The sequence below is a fragment of the Barbatula barbatula genome (assembly GCF_947034865.1).
Source record: "Barbatula barbatula genome assembly, chromosome: 19".
Classification (NCBI taxonomy): Eukaryota; Metazoa; Chordata; class Actinopteri; order Cypriniformes; family Nemacheilidae; genus Barbatula; species Barbatula barbatula.
Genome location: NC_136782.1, coordinates 16,584,861 through 16,602,439, shown reverse-complemented (window position 1 = coordinate 16,602,439; position 17,579 = coordinate 16,584,861). Strand labels below are relative to the sequence as shown.

Below are 17,579 nucleotides of genomic sequence, written 5' to 3'. Positions count from 1 at the left end.
CACCTTGTCACGGATCAGTTGTCTAATAAATGTTGTCTTGTATTCTTGCCTCCAGAGTATTTCTGGTAGAACAAAGTCAAAGCCTTTTTGCACTGGACATGCTGGTTTTGGCCTTCTCGTCGGCTGCAGTCATGTCCTTTTCCCACATAAAACACCAGCGATATCAACTACTCATAATACACATGCATTCACATAAAGGAGCACAAGTTTCAGCAAGTAAGGGCAAAATGCACACGATATAGTAACTTCAATGCCCTGTAAATGACAATATTGGTTCTATGTAAAGCTATAATAACGTGTTTGGTAATGACAGCTAACATTGTTGTTGTTGCCGTCCATGGGAATTCTAAAATGAAGCTATGGTTATGTAACAGATTAAAAGTCTGTTAAATATAAATTTAGATTTCCGGCCACACCAACACAGCGAGAACGACACAAGAAATACATATAAAAACTGTGTTTTATTATTTCTATAAGTTAACTTTAAAATGACAATATTAAAATGACATCTCCTCAAAGACCCAGGGAAAAAATAAAATCAGGGTTTGTCCAATGTTCTGGCCCAGGGTGAACAATACCCAAATCCAGTCCCGTCTGGATTTAGCTCAGTGTTTCCTCTGTCAGCAGGACTTTGAGTAGATAACGTGTTGCGCTGCTTCCTTGCACTTCACGTGGGTCCATCAACAATACTGCCGTATCTGGTGCTCCACCGCTGACCACCGGACCTGGCACCTTCACAAAAATAAGCAATAACTAGAACGGGTCTTCAGCTCAATACTCAAAAACTAACACACACATCAGTGTGGAAGAAAAGGACCACTTCCCTTTAGTCTGAGGTTTTGTGAGCGTTGACACTGTGAGATCTGTGAGTCAGCTCCACCAAAGCACAGGGTTCCAGTCAGCCACACCGCTGAGGGAGAATAAAATGTCCACGCCAGAGCATTTTTCCCCTCCTGGTAAGAGCTCTTGCCTCATATTTATTTGGGATGGTCTGATCAGCTGGCCAATGAAATAGTTGATTTGATCAGGGTTTACAGGTGTGTCAATCAGTGTTTCTCAGTATTACAGTTTGTGAAAGAGGGAAACCGTGCTATTAAGTGTCCAGCAATATCACAGCAAACAATATAATAAACCAATCCACCACAAACCAAAGAAAAACACAGCAAACTAATATAAAATCAGAGGAAAATCGCTATATTAATCAGTAAAAATTCCCTAAATAAAGTAAGGTTACCCATCAATCACACTGCTCCACTTGTTGTATATCACATGACAGTTACCTCCTCTTTTACCTGTTTTTACTAGGTTGACTAACTCATCTAATTTTGTGATTAATAAAAAATTAGCTTGAAACGTGCATAAATATACAGTATATGTAAAAAGTGGTAAACAAAAGTACTTGTTGTCATTCTTTTGATTTGAATTTAACCTTGAATTTCACTCAATGGGCTACTGGTCCAAGAATGCAGTAATTTGAGCAGTTTGAAACTTCTCACAGCTCTTTGCAGCACCGTTGACAATATTCCTCTCTTATCTATGCTTTAGTAAAATTATGTCTTGGGAGGGGTGTATTGTTGTTAGTAGGCGTTTCTTTCCTTCCCATGATATGCATATACATTTCTGCAATCATCCTTACTCTTTCTCCCAATGAAAGAATCATCAACACATCTCTTTCATATGCTGTTCCACCAATGTTAAATCCAATCATTTATGCTTTAAACACAGCTGAAGTTAAGAATTATATCTGGACAATATTTAAATATAAGTCTACATATTTTAAATTAAATATTAGATATTCCTTAACCGTCACTGTATTTACAGTACAATGAACTTATTATTTTCACACTTGCAGTCAACAGTGAATTTTGGTTTAGTCCTCAGATAGGCCTGAAGATTCAGCACTTCCTTGACAAACATTGAATTGCTATTGTGGCAAGTCTGAAAAACAAGCATATGTAGTATATATGCAAAACATATCATTCAGATGTTTTATTTAACACAGGTGCAAAATAAAGTGCCTCCTTCTGTACAATACAATACATATACAGTGCAAAAACAAATTAGCATTTTGTCATGTAAAAAAATCAGCTTTTTTAAGAATGGTTCACTATAGTCAGATGTAAAAAGGCTACACAATCTAAATAGGGCCTTCTTTTGGATTTAATGCACACTAATTGTTCAAACATCTATTTTGTTTGTACTTTAAGTTTGAGAGAAAATGAATACAATTCTATAGGAATAGTCATAATGAACCAAAAACATGTCAAACATAAATCAAGAACATTTCAGACAAGTTTCCCCGTAAATTAACAAAGCTTTTGTTCAAATAAAAAGTGCCTTTTTTATCAGAAGAGATGTGAATTTCAATAACCGTTTACCTAATGTCTATCGATCGCTTGTCCCACTTTTGGCTTTCTAAGCATCTTCAATAACTTGTCTCTCAGTTCATCTGTCTTTAAGCTGTAGATGATGGGGTTCAGCATTGGGGGGAGAGTAACAGACACTGTTAAAACAGCTGTAAAAACATCAACATTCTGAACTAATCGCAGGTTCCCTAGAACATACGGCATACGGCAGCCTGGCAGCGAGAGTGACTGGGAAAATATCCAGCAGAAAAACCAGAGACCAAATCCCTGCTATTATGAGCATCATCCTCAGATTGGTGTTAATTGTGGGGTATCGCAGGGGCCAGCAAATGGCAACCAGGCGGTCGTAAGCCAGGAGAGCGAGAGAGAATGATTCCATGTCGCCAAAGAAATGCATGAAAAACATTTGAGAGAAGCAAGTTCCAAATGAAACCCTATTCTGGTTGAACACAAAGACGGGCACCATTTGAGGGATGATAACACTGTTCATTGAAATGTCAACTATGGCTAGATTGCACACAGCGAGATATTTGGGATTGTGTAGACTGGAGTTCATAAGGATGAGGACCAGTAGAACAACATTACCAAGCAAGGTAATGATGTAGATAGTCGACAAGGCCAAAATTAGGTAGTTTTTGTTGGCCAAAGTACGGAAGGCAACTAGATAAAATCCATCATCGATAGGATTCGTTGCGTTTCTGAGGACAACTGAAAAATTCATTTGAGCTCCTGTGAATCTGAGAGGAAAAAGGTTGCAAGAAGTTTTTAGTTCATTTTACAAAAGGTTTCAAGAGAAAAGCATTTGTTAAAATGGACATACAATAACAAATATTCCCAATAGTCCCAAGAAATAACATTAGATCATGCATATATTTTAGTTGCATAAAGCCAAATGTATATTGATCCCATATCTTCATAGTTTCATAAATAGAACAGCTATATACAAAATGACACGCTAAAAAACTATATAAATTGACAACTGGCAAATTAAAACAAAACAAAAAGAATCCTACCAATTGTTCTTGAAACTGGCTTTGGTCTGCAAAGCTCCAGCAGGAAAGAAGGTTCATTTATAAAGCTTTTAAACTGTTAATTGGGTCTCATTAACTGTTGTTGTGCAAAGAAAGAAATCATTAGATTGTTTCATGCCTTACTAATTGAGAAAAGGTTTCTCATGAGTATTTCATTAGTAGAGTTATTATGTCTAAACACAACTTTTGTTCACATAGTGTGGGTGTAGTGGGTATGAAGGAGTCTTTTCATTTCGGGTGATTAAATCTGGCCCATAGAGACAAAGACAAACCCAAACATTTTGTTCTCAGTAACTCAAAGGCAAGATGTCATCATCCTCCAATCAAACACCACATTTGTGTTCTAGATTGATGTTCTTTACTGTTAAAAAAAAAACCATTGTACTCACTGCTGAAGCAGAATGCATAAAATTACAACTCCAAGCTTTGTTCTATAGGATCTTTGCATTTATTGAATAAGACAATTGGTTCAACATCTTTTTTTTAAGCAGGGGACATGACCAGTCTATCATTTCAAGTTTTACGACTAGAATAAGTAACAAACTGCACAACTTTATATAATTATTGTAAAGACTAGTCAGTCATCACAACTGAATTTCATTGATTTTTTTGAAATCTTTTCAAAGATGGCGATGGCGTACTTCCGCTAAAATCTCAGCTGGCTAAGCCACTTCCGCTCTTATAGCTCTGAAGTAATTTTTCACCAAGTGAACACGATGTGTTTAGTACGAAAATGTTCAAGCAAACAGACGGCACAAGGGCTGAGCATTGCTATGTTCTTTTGTGATCATTCCTCGAGTAAGAGCAAAGGTTTACTTAGCTGTCCTGTAGTTCAATGGTAAGAGCATTGCGTTAACAACGGAGGATGTGGGTTCGATCTCAGGGGATTGCAGATACCCAATGCAATGTAAGTCGCTTTGGATAAAAGCGTCTGCCTAAATGTAAATGTACTTAGCTTTTTCTCATATTTATGAATGTAGCTTAAAATGGATAGCCTGAAGCGCTTCTTTTTAGTTGTTGATGTATGCCATAGTGTTTGGATAATTTGACTCAAGTATAATTAGCTTGAATGTACTGTTCAGGTATGTGCAGTCGATATGTAGTTCTGTCAGGACCACAGTAGTCAAATAATTAAACAATAGCAATATTTAAAGGCTGAGTAGGCTGGTTGGAAGTCTCTTAAAGGGGTGTTGCAAAGGTGTGTCGTGCATTCTGACTAGTTTAAAATGTTAAACGTGCTGTCTTCTCATGCTTAACATGGTTAACTTGTCAAAAAATGAGTTGGACGTATTACGTAGTACTTCTGTGCTTGATACACGGCCCCAGTGTTCGTACAGGTTTCTGAAAGTTTTTATGACGAATCGTACGTAACAACTTATTTTAGTCCCTTATTGCACAATTCCTCCAGAAAAGCACACATCAACCATGGAGTGTGGGAGAAGGGCAATGCTCACAAGTCACTTTCACTCAGAGAGAGAGCACTATGTTCGCGAAGTTCAGCTGTGTTGTTTGTTCGCTGTATTTGGGTGATGAACGTTATATAAATGGCGGATATAACGCTGGATTTGGACATCGTTTGAAACAGATAGATGGTGCGGCGGTCCGAGCGCTAAAAGATGCTGGACATGAAACGCACACGGTAAATAAAACTGATGTCTGTGTTTCCTTGGCAATGTGTCCGCACGTGCTTTAGTTCCGCCCCTCCCCCCACACGTTGCATATTTTCGGAAATAATCATACAGCTGTATCTGTCTTTTATAAATGTTATCAAACTAAAGACTCTGCGGATATTTGAAGGATGTGATACTTTACTGTAAGTACTCAAGATAAACATGAGATATACAGAAATTGTCTGTGTAATGGCCGCTTTAACATCCTGATAGCAATCAATAGGTAAAGTGATACATTGGTATCTATAATTAATCTATAATCTATAAAAGTACTATAATTATATGTCGTATGTGACTATTGGTTAACGTCGATCAGCTGCACCTGATGCGATCGGCTGATGCAAGCTAGACTTGTACATGACTGCAGAACTGAATCTACGCTTGATTTAACCATTAATGGTAATTCAGTAAGGTTTTCTATAAAGTATGTGCAAACATGAAGCAGAGAATGTCTTTTTACCTTTAAAATATGATGTGTCTACTTGTGTCTACATTGACTCCCATAGTCCTTTTTCCGCTTTATACTATGGCAGTAAATGGGGGATGAGATCTGTTTGGTTACTGGCATTCTAACAAATATCTTCCTTTGTGTTTAGCAGAACAAAGACATTTATACACGCTTTAAACGATTAAATGATGACAGAATTTTCATTTTTGGGTGAACTGTCCCTTTAAGCCATACAGTACAAAGGTCACATAAAATCTCAAAACATGTTTAGTGCTGATGAGAGGTCTTGTGTAAAATGAATTCGGCATAAATATATGAAGCAGTTTTACAAAATAGGCCATTTCATCACAAACTAGAACCATAGAGATTTCTGATGTAACTAGATTATATTTCTAATATAACTATACACATTTATTTTGCTCCCTATTTACATTTTTCCTGCGTATCCCTAAGAGACTCATTATCTTGTTTTGACAGACCCGGGATTCCCAAGAGTCGCTATAGAAACAAACAAAGTACATTCATTAAACTAATGAACATTATGTAGTACTGTTGCTACAGTATACAAAAGGTTGACAGACAACAATAACACTTAACAGGTCACCTGATAATAAAATGAGTACTTAATGAAACACTTTTTTGTTTTAGTAAGCTGTCACATGACTTTGATGTGCAGCATAATGGAGAGAAGTTTATTCACCAATTAACAATCTAACTTTCTTTAGTAATATAAACTACATCATCTTCTCTGTGATTGTTTTTGTAAAGCTGCTTTGAAAAAATGAAGAGATTAATGGCATTAATAAATACTCTTTAAACACTATTCACATGTTAAGACAGGGCAGTACAAAGCAGGAACAATACAGGTTTTTTAGGAGGATCTATTGACAGAAATGCAATATAATTTACAAAACAATTTCTTCAGAGGTGTATAAAGACTTCGCGTAATGAACCGTTATGTTTGTAATACCTTAGAATAAGCTTTTTATATCTACATACCTACAGGGCATACATACATTGAATTCTTCACCATGTTTTGCAAAGCAGGCCTAAACGGACAAACAATTCTACAACATGCGTTTTCTCTCCCCTGCGGTATCCACCTTATTTTTGAACACGGCAGTGAATGATGCAACGCTCTTCCTATTTGTATTAACACTTCCATATTATTAGCCTGCCGGAGGAAAACAATGGTTGTGTGACGCGCAAAACACTTTTAAAACAGCTCTGAAGAATATTTTTCACAACTGCGATGTATTACACAGTGTGAGGATGATTTGCATAAAAGGACTAGGTGTTATAATCCCACTATTTTAGCACAGTTGAATTCCCCAATAGGACATTTCCGACGCCTCGACAGGGGGAAGCAGTCAAGTATATGAATAGAGAAAAGGAGGTCTGAGGTTTCAATGGGTTCGCATCCTCTGTGTTTGGGGGATAAATTCTTTTACATTTACTCATTTGGGAGACGCTTTTATCCAAAGCGACTTACAAGTAGTTTTTTTTACAGTGGCACATTACTGCAGAGCAATCAGGGGTAAGGTGTCTTGCTCAAGGGCACTTCAGTCATGACCTGCTGGCAATGATATTTGAACCAGCAACCTTCTGATCACAAGCCCAACGCTCTAACCACTAGGCCACAACTATTTATTCTAGTAAATAATATCTAATAAATGCAGTCTCCCGGTCGTTTATTAAGCAAATTTGCATTAAGTGAATGCTTGGCTGAAAAGATGTGTCTTTAATCTAGATTTCAATTGGGCGAGTGTATCTGATTCTCGAATAGCGTCGGTGTAATACAGTTCGTGATGGTAGGGAAGAAAGGAGACAGGGTCGGCGTAGGCTGGGTAGCACCTCACGTTTTATTTATAACTTTATTGGTTGGCGCCACTGCGCTCTTAACAAACAATAACTAATAATAGTATATTGACTGGTTGTCTCTCAATACACTGCTTGACATCGTCTTGCAGGAGAAGTTTCACTTCCACTCCTCGTCTACCTCCTCGTCTGTTCGGCTGGCTTTTAACCGTCTCCCCACCAATTACTGAAACAGTACACAGGTGTTTGACCTTCTTACACACCGCTTACCTCACCCTTTCGCTGCCACCTCCGCTTAACCACGCCCCCTCCACAGTCTGGAAGGCAATTCCAGAGTTTAGGTGTTACGTATGAGAAAGCTCGACCCCCTTTGGTGGATTTAGTTATTCTAGGTGTTATCAAAAGTCCATTTTGAGATTTTAGATAGCGTGATGGCTTGTATTGTGATAGATAGCCAGTGAAGGGTTGATATCATTGGGGTTATGTGATCGCATTTTCTTGACCTGGTAAGAACTCTGGCAGCTGCATTCTGAACTAACTGTAGTTTGTTTATTTATGATGCAGGACAACCACTAAGTAGTGCATTACAGTAGTCAGGTCTTGAGGTCACAAATGCATGAATAAGCTTCTCCGCGTCAGCAACACATAGAATATTTCGTAACTTGGCAACATTTCTAAGGTGGAACATTTGTGACATTTGAGTTGTGATTTTGAAATGACAGGTTGCTGTCTACTATAACACCTAGATCTCTTACTGTATTTGTTGGGTAACAGTACAGCCTTCAATTTTCAGGTTATAATCTGAAATATTCGGTTTACGTGTCTTTGGTCCAATAAGTAATATTTATGTTTTATTCTAATTTAAAGAAGGGAATTACAAGTCATCCAATATTTTATATCATCAAAGCACTCTGCCAATTGGGATAGCTGGGAGGAATCATCTGGTCTTGATGAGATATATAGCTGGGTATCATCTGTTATGAACTGTGATGGAGAACCCAATTGCAGGCAGCGAAACGGGGATGAAGGGGTTAACAAGGACTTTAATAATATAAAACAGAAAACAAAAACCCACGAGGGGGTATCAAGACAGTACACAATAACTAACACCATAAACTGAAAACTAAACACTCAACTGGAACTCAACTATAAAGACTAAACAAACACTCACAAAGACTAGCATAAACTTCAAAGATTCTGACACGACAAGGCTTAGGACAGGGTAACAAGTACAACGAACGAGCACAAGACAATGAACACGAGGATGTTTTAAAGGGAGACAGACAAAGGATAATTAACAAGGGTCAGGTGCGGGTACTGAAACACTCAGGGAAGGTTAACGAGGAAACGAGATGGCGGGAACAAAGACACGGACCAGAGAGAGAGCAAGAAAGCCGATCGACCCAACATCTCTCTCTCACATAAAACAAAAGACTTTGTCATGAATCTGCCTCAAGACCAAGAATAGACATGACATGAAGGCAGATTCATGACAATCATCTGCATAACAGTGCAAGCTAATACCATGTTTTCTAATAATGTTTCCAAGGGGCAGCATGTATATGGAGAATAGCAAGGGTCCTAGAACCGATCCCTGAGGTAATCCATAATTTACTTGCGTTAGATTTGATTTAAATGTACACACTGATGTCTGTCTGATACATAAGATCTGAACCATTGTAGTGCCTGTCCCTCAATACCAGTATAATTGTGTAAGCGATCTAGAAGTATGTTATGGTACATATAGTACTATGATTCGGTTTAAAGCCTGACAAAAATTTTTCGTGTATGTCATTATTTTCTAAGAAAGTCCATAACTGAGAGGACACTACTTTTTCTAGTATTTTTGACAGGTAAGGGAGATTTGAAATCGGTCTATAGTTAGCTATAAAAACTGTGCTAAATAAAAACCTTGGATTGTTTTAGATTGTTCGTTTCTATCAGGTTACGGAGGTGCTCAGACTTTGCTGCTTTTAGTGCCTTTTTGTAAGTTTGCACTCTCTCTCCACGCAATTTTAAAGACCTCTAATTTGGTTTGTTTCCATTTGCGCTCCAGTATACGTGTTTCTCTTTTAAGGGTGCTGGTGGTGCTATTTTACAATGGTGCTATGTTTTTAATAAAAAGACATCGCTCTTTCTACAGTCTTTCTAATGGCCGCATGATCTCTTCCCTACGTCAACATGAGCACACACAGGCCGTTTTTCAATATACGTTCTTGTCTGTACTTGTGGTTTTGTGAAATGTCATCAGTAGCAGCCCAGTTATAGGTAAAATACCAATTAAACCCAAGTAAATTGCTGTTGTGATGGATGCAATTCCCAAAAAATATATTGATGCTTTTTAGAAATATATCACAAGCGATAATGTATGTAACCAAATATTACAGACATTGGCAATACCAACATTTTGTAAAACAGAGTCACAAATACCTACATTAGGAATATACACATTAGAAACTCACCACCAGGTGGTGAGCAGTTGACAGTTCTGCCCCTCTCTTCACCTGAGTGTCCAAGACATACGGCCACAGGTCAGAGGAAACGACCACAAAGTCGATCATCGACCTACGGCATAAGGTGTCCTGGTGCCGCGTGCACTGATGACTAGCACAGAATTCCGATAACTGAACACCACTCGGGTTCAGATCAGAGGGGCCGTTCCTCCCAATCACACCCCTCCAGGTGTCACTGTCGTTGCCCACATGGGCGTTTAAGTCCCCCAGTAGAATGACAGAGTCCCCAGTCGGAGCACTTTGGCACTTTGGGCCGTGGCACGCTGGACCAGCTCTACACCCTCTACAGGGTGCTGGAGGGTTCATGGGAGTTTACCCAACCAATCCACATGAGTTTTGTACGATAACGTCTCTACTCTTTGCTGATGATGTTGTCGTGTTGGCCCCTTCAAACCAGGACGTTCAGCATCTTCGGAAGGTGTTCCGGGCCCGTCCCACCGGGAGGAGACCCCGGGGAAGACCTAGGACACGCTTGAGGGACTATGTCTCCCGGCTGGCCTGGGAATGCCTCGGTGTCCCCCCGGAAGAGCTAGAGGAAGTGTCTTAGGGGAGGGATGTCTGGGCATCTCTGCTTAGACTTCTGCCCCCGCGACCCGGCGGCGGATAAGCGGAAGATGAAAAAAAAAATTGACATCTAGGCTGCTTAACACAATATTTATGCCGTCGCCTCGCAAACTTCCCTCAGTCTCCTTGACTCCTAAATGTGCGTCATTGCTTACGTTGCACAAGTGCTTACTACTGGCGGAACTCGTGAATAAGGTTTAAATGGAACGCACTCTGCCCTTGATCACTTGGTATTTACTTTGAAGCAGAAATATTAAATAAACCCCTATTCGCTTATATATTTGTTTCATGCACCATTCTATATACATATCAGTTGCTGTAGAAAATATAAAAATAGCCTACCTATAGATAGCTGTCATGATTCCGCTATCATGTCATGTTTATTCTTGGTCTTGCAGCGGAGTCATGGCATAGCCTTAGGTTTTGTGTGAGAAAGCCATGTGCTTTCTCGTGTCTCGTCAGTGTTTCCCGCCATCTCGTTTCCTCGTTAACCTTCCCTGAGTGTTTCAGTACCCGCACCTGACCCTTGTTAATTATCCTTTGTCTGTCTCCCTTTAAAACATCCTCGTGTTCATTGTCTTGTGCTGGTTCGTTGTACTTGTTACCCTGTCCTAAGCCTTGTCGTGTCAGAATCTTTGAAGTTTATGCTAGTCTTTGTGAGTGTTTGTTTAGTCTTTATAGTTGAGTTCCAGTTGAGTGTTTAGTTTTCAGTTTATGGTGTTAGTTATTGTGTACTGTCTTGATACCCCCTCGTGGGTTTTTGTTTTCTGTTTTATATTATTAAAGTCCTTGTTAACCCCTTCATCCCCGTTTCGCTGCCTGCAATTGGGTTCTCCGTCACAGTCCATGACAATAGCTGTATAAGCTATTGGATAAAAATACATTTACACAATAATAACATTAATAGTATAAACTTTGACTGTAAACTAAGCTAGCTAGAAGTATTATGCAATCAAATCTCACAATATCTAATAGAGGGTCTGTCCATATAAACCTCCCTCGTTCACTTCACGAAGTGGAATGCACTTTAAAAAGATGGCGGGGATTTTCCCAGAGGGGAAGTGCGTAGGGAAGTTTGGGAGGGTCTGTCTAAATGTGAAGTAGACACCCCTAGACAAGAACGGTTAAATCCCCGGATGTATCATTGTCCAATTTATGACGCTATATTTCTATACTTTTGACTAAATTATTTGCTTATATTCTCTATTGGACATACTTCTAACGCTTAATAATAAAGCATTGTATTTTGCATCATAATAAAGCATTGTGTTTTGCATCATATATAATTTTATTCTATATAAAATCAGAACAGTCATGTTGCCAGAATCTCATATTAATATTTTTAAAATCAAAACGACAGGAAACACTGTTGTGTTTTGTCATATTTTTTCATTTAACTTCTATTAATCCTAAAGTTACATAAAAAATGCTATTAGGTGAATTAGGATTGGTGCATCAAGTGCTCTGACGTTCCATTTCTAATAAAACCGGTCTGTGTCCTCACGAGTTCAAACTCCTGAGTCTGAACTTGCCAAGTCCGATCTAGCAAGGACACAAGTCCATTCTTTGCGACATCTATTCGTACTGTGGTGGCCACCGTCGTGTTTTGACTGAGAGATTCGTTGCAAATCCATTATACAACGCTAGTTGCCGCTGTAAATCAAAAACTGGGCCTTTAATGATTTGACATCCATCATGAGGAGCATTCATAAGTCATCACAGTGTCAGTACTGAAATCAAGCCTACTGATTTGTTAGATTTTTAAAGAGTTTTTTAAACTCTCACTCAATTAAAAAAGAGGAATACTCACTCGTATTCTATTTTATACCAATGTTTAATATATAACTGTAAACATTCATTTTTATCAAAGGTCCACAGTTGTGCCTATATGTTCACTATGGGACAACCAAGATATCATGGTGATAATGTATATAATCTTGAATATCAACACAAGGGGAAATAAATAAGTTACATCACATTACTTTGATATTTCCTATAAAATTTCTATTTACAGTTCTGCTACTGTAAAAATGTTTAGTATTGCTTTTGAGGGATCCACAATGAAGGTTGCAAATAAACATTACTTGTTTAAGAAAGAATAAAATATATTTCATAATATGATGGACAGGTTGGAGTGTGATTTGAAAAGAGCACATCCATAGACTGTGACACTGGTACCATTGATAGTTAAGGTTTCCATCTTGTGGTCAACAACTGGAATTTTATTTTAATGTAATTTAGGGATAGTTTGCCCAAAAATGAGAATTATTTTATCATTTATTCACACTCGTGTCATTTCAAATGTGTATGTCTTTCTTTCTTGTGCAGAACACAAAAGAAGAATATTTTGAGCGACCTTATTAATCAAACAACCAGCACCTGTTTGACTTCCGTTGTCTGGGCACAAACCATAAGACATATATTTTCAAACATTCTTTTGTATTTTATATAAGAAAGAAATGCATACAGGTTTTGAATGACATGAGGATGAATCAATTGTGTCAGAATTTTTAACTTTAATTTCCATTATGTCATATTTGACCGTAACCTGCAAGACTTTGGTTGGAATTGTGTTGCACTGTTGACTACAGGCCTTCTCGTAACATCTGTCCTGGCTGAGTCACATTTTCTGCTCTTTCAAAAAGACTGAAATCAGAGCTTTCCTATGAAAAAGCATAGCTGATGAAAACCTCTGACATTTGTTTATGATGGAACTGCAATGGAGCAAGGCATTATAAAGATAAAAACCAATCTACATAAGTCTTACATAAATGCATGAAACAATTTGCAAGAATATAAAATAACTTTGCATGTGAAACTGCAAAACTAACACTAAAACAATATATCCCAAATGCCTTTTACATTATGACACATAAACCTTTCGCTTAAACATTTTCAACACACTGACCCTGATTTCTTTCGTTCTCAGTCCATATATTATAGGATTCAATGTCGGTGGAATGATCATAGCAGCTACTCCACTGAATTTTCTTACGTCCGGAGAAATATCTTTTATCCTGTATGAGATAACTGTAAAAAGGCCTAAACACTCAAATAAAAGGAAAATGATTAGATGTGTACCACACGTCTCCAACGCTTTACTTCTCATGTTAGAGGAGCTTTTGTTTCTGAAACAAGCAATGACGATCCGCAAGTATGTGTACAAAATTAGAACTACACTTAATATCTGAGAGACACCTGTGTACCACAATCCATAAATGTTATTAATGGTCGTGTCTCCACAGACCAGTTGCAGCAGAGATGGATTGTCACAGTATGAATGATTGAGGTAAGACCTACATCGAGGCAAACGCAACAACAAAATAATAAGAACACCTACCAGTGCCCAATTAGTAAGCCAAACCAATGAGATAATTTTCACAAGATGACTGTTGCTCATAATGGTATAGTAGCTCATTGGCTGGCAGATGGCGACATATCTGTCATATGCCATAGCACTCAAAATGAACACAACAGTAAAGGCATACAAATGTAAAAAGAAAGCTTGAGTTACACACGAAGAGAACGTTATGGTACTGGTGTCAAAGAGGAGCCTCTGCATGATATGTGGAAACAGGGCTGTGGAACCAATGAGTGCATTAATAGGCAAATTTATAAGCAGAATGTGCATGGGCTGATGGAGAGACTTGTTGCGTATGATAGTAAACAGGAGGAGGCAGTTGCAGAACAATATGATGGTATAATTCACAGCGGCGAAGACAAACGCAGCGATGGCCTTCTCGGGGGGTAGGTCGAAGCTTTGAAGAGACAGCAGAGATGACACATTGTAGATGTTGCTAGTTGAAGACATAATCTGTTTTTGCAAAGAACTGTTAAAAAGAGTAGAAAAGAATACATATTACAAGTATGTAAAAGATCAAACAAGTATGCTGTAATATTTCAAAGCATTACAAAAAAGTCTGTACATTTAGAAATCCGTCCCACAGTGACAGCTGTTATCAAATAACATGCCAATTGTACTTTATCTATAGTGTTTTAACATTACTGATTGACTGATTTAGCACCTATAATCTGATGTGATCTGTCTGGTGGGTGAATTTTCATTTCGAGTTTAAATAGAGTCTGTGATGTGTGTATTTGACGTCATGTGTCCTATGAATCAGTCAATAGCTGTGTCCCAATTCGGGGGCAACGTCCTTTGAAGTCTGCATTTCAAAAACTAGAGCTGACCAGCCAACAAGTGACAAAATAAAAAATCCTGTCAACTTGAACAAATCTTTAGTTTATTGCTTATATATACTTATTATTATTTAATATTTTTTATATTATTATTTATTAATCTACTTATATATAGGCTATTCATTGGTCAATTATTTAATATATTACTTATTAATTTATATTGATACTCACAATTCTATTTTCATCCTTTTTAAACACATGGCACTGAATATAAAAAGAGGAATAAACATCATAGGACCGAAATACATCTGCTTATGGCTAAATACATTTGACGGTCTTTATTTACTTCAGGTGAATTAGCGTACATGGCAGTGACAGAACAACAAAAATGCTTGGCCCCTAATTTCTACTGAGATAATATATATTAATCACTAGGACATTTTATTTTATTTATTTCTCAAATATCTATTGCTGTTTTGCATTGGTTTTGTCCATACCAAGCCTCTAATAAGTTTTTCTCAATGTAATGCATTCTAAAATGTGTTCATTTAATGCATTCCTTAATTACTGTATTTGATGATTGCAAGCTTGTCATATTTAAATTTATTATCAACGTTTACTCACCAGTGAGATCATATTTACTACTGTTTAAACAACTGCTCAAATTTTCCTGTAAAGTAAATGAAAACTCCAAATAATGCTACTGGCACAACAAACTACGGAAATTACAGAAAAGTTACGTTTTGTTTTATGTTAGTATGTAAGCATAAATACATTTAAAAATATATTTCATATCATTTGGATGCTTAACTGTAGTGTAAGTCAAAAGGCAGCAGATGGCAATATATTATAGCTTATAATAGGCCGACTCATTTGAAGTATAGGCCAATAATTAAAGAAATATCAGCATTCCCATGATTAACAATGAGCATAAATAAGATAAATACATATCTACAAAGTGTTTTTCAAGAGTGCTGAAGGACGATCGTCTCAGTTAATCCTCTTAAAATACGACTATGCTACTTATTACTGTACTGTAAATACAAAATAATGTGAATTCTTAACAATTACTAATAGTTATCATGTCTGCTATTATAAAGTCATATGATTTACATTTAGTCATTTTGCAGCGATTTACAAATGAGGTAAACAATGAGCAACTGGAACAACATAAGGATAACTCAAAATGCAGTAATCATCTGATTTGCCAAGAAGTCTGCTTTGCATATTATACTACAGTATGTAGTCATTTTTTTGTAAATATGTGGTGTGGATAATCTGTTTTTATCTTTCCTTCTATTCTGAATCCACTCATTTATGGTTTTGGAAAATTGTCACTTGTAGAAAGATAAGCAGCATCTGAAGTAAACTGGAGCTTAATGATATCATAAAACATGCTTGATTTGATGATTATCATTATCTAAGTTTCGTCCTGCGGAAACAGGTTCTTTTTCATATTGATTAACATTCATGTAAGAGAAATCTGTTAAAGTTTGTAAAGATGCCTTACAGAATACACTGAGGAGGCAGAGAAGGTTTTTCACTGAAAGTATAACCTTTAACAAAACCAAACAAATAATAAAGCTGTGATGTTAAATATAGCTCATTCCTATATGAATGTTTGTTTTTGAATGTGTGTATGTTATATATGTATGTTATATATTATATTTATTTACTATATAAATAATTTACTATTATAATTGCTCTATGGTCGTGCAAAATTTGTGCCCAGTCATTCACTTTTTTGTTCTTAGCATATGCTTTTTTAGGTTCCGGAGTGCATCATCTCTCGATGACTACTGGATTCTACGACACAGAACAGCGGATTTGTCCTGGCGTGTGCGACTTCCCATGGGCGTTTTGGTCAAGTGCCAGTCAAGGGGTTGCGGTCACAGTTGGTTGTGTTCTTTGGGACGCAGCCACAACATAGTCTGCTTCCCGTTCCGCAGCGGCTACCAAGCCATCTGCAACGACGATGGTGATATGGGGACTCCCATGGACGGTAACCGGCCGAAGTCACTGCCACAGGCCGTTCATGCCCAGATGAACTCACCAAACCGATCTCCGATGGGACTCATGCAGACTCCCTGGAGCTTCTGACTACGGCCGGTTGATCCCAGAATGAGGCTGACATGGACATGTCAGCAGTGCTTGCTCGGGCTTCTTTGTACCTGGATACTTTGTATCTGATACTTTTTTTCCTGGAGGTGCATGAGTAGGTCGCCCAAACATCCCTTGCCATGGCGGTATATCTGTACCTGCAGACCGCTGCCCCCTGGACGGGTTTACCAAAGCTCTCTTCCTGGGCATGTAAGTGGCCCTATATACTCCCTTGAGAGTAATAGCCCATAACGGCTATCAAAACCCATTGACATCATTTAAAGAACTAGCTTCCACTTTCCTTTCCTGCGTTCCGTTCTAGCCAGTGCGTTACCATTAGCTGTTATGCTTTTTTGTAGGCCTTCCTTTTAAAACGGCTTTGGTCTGTTGCTACCCAATTGTCCCGGAAACACGATTTGTACCGTTCATTTGTGAAAAAACTGACACTTCCTGTCATTGCCAATGTTTTTACGACAGTCAACTCAATGTGTTCAAATGTTGCATGATTTGTACTGCCCATGTACAAAAGCGCATCTACGACAGTTGTCGACTGTCATGAACTGCTCCAAGACACGAAGGTGAGATCCAGGCCCGAAGTTCGGAAGAGAACCTGGAGAGTGAGGCGGAGCAGGTGACCAGGGTGGATCAGGCTGTAGAGGCAACCAGGGCGAAGCAGGCTGAGCAGGCGACCAGGGCGGAGCAGGCTGTGCAGGCGACCAGGGCGAAGCTCAGGAACAGGCGTGGATTCAGACATCTTGTCCAAAGACACAGGCTTGGAGTCGGCCATATTGCCCGAAGACACAGGCGTGGAGTCGGCCATCTTGTACGAAGACACAGGCGTGGAGTCGGACATCTTGTCCGAAGACACAGGCGTGGAGTCGGCCATCTTGTACGAAGACACAGGCGTGGAGTCGGCCATCTTGTCCGAA

At 38.3% G+C, this 17,579-nt stretch overlaps 2 protein-coding genes across 2 annotated transcripts; both read right to left on the bottom strand.

Moving 5' to 3' along the window:
* Positions 1–2,526: 2,526 nt before the first annotated feature.
* or40a1 (odorant receptor, family 40, subfamily A, member 1) lies at positions 2,527–3,087 on the bottom strand (the record flags this gene model as incomplete). Its single annotated transcript, XM_079480651.1, has 1 exon — positions 2,527–3,087. One exon carries the CDS (start codon positions 3,085–3,087, stop codon positions 2,527–2,529), a length of 561 nt encoding a protein of 186 aa, XP_079336777.1.
* A 10,186-nt stretch (positions 3,088–13,273) lies between these two features.
* On the bottom strand, positions 13,274–14,221 carry LOC306908064 (olfactory receptor 52Z1P-like; the record flags this gene model as incomplete). Its single annotated transcript, XM_079480650.1, has 1 exon — positions 13,274–14,221. One exon carries the CDS (start codon positions 14,219–14,221, stop codon positions 13,274–13,276), a length of 948 nt encoding a protein of 315 aa, XP_079336776.1.
* Positions 14,222–17,579: the final 3,358 nt, after the last annotated feature.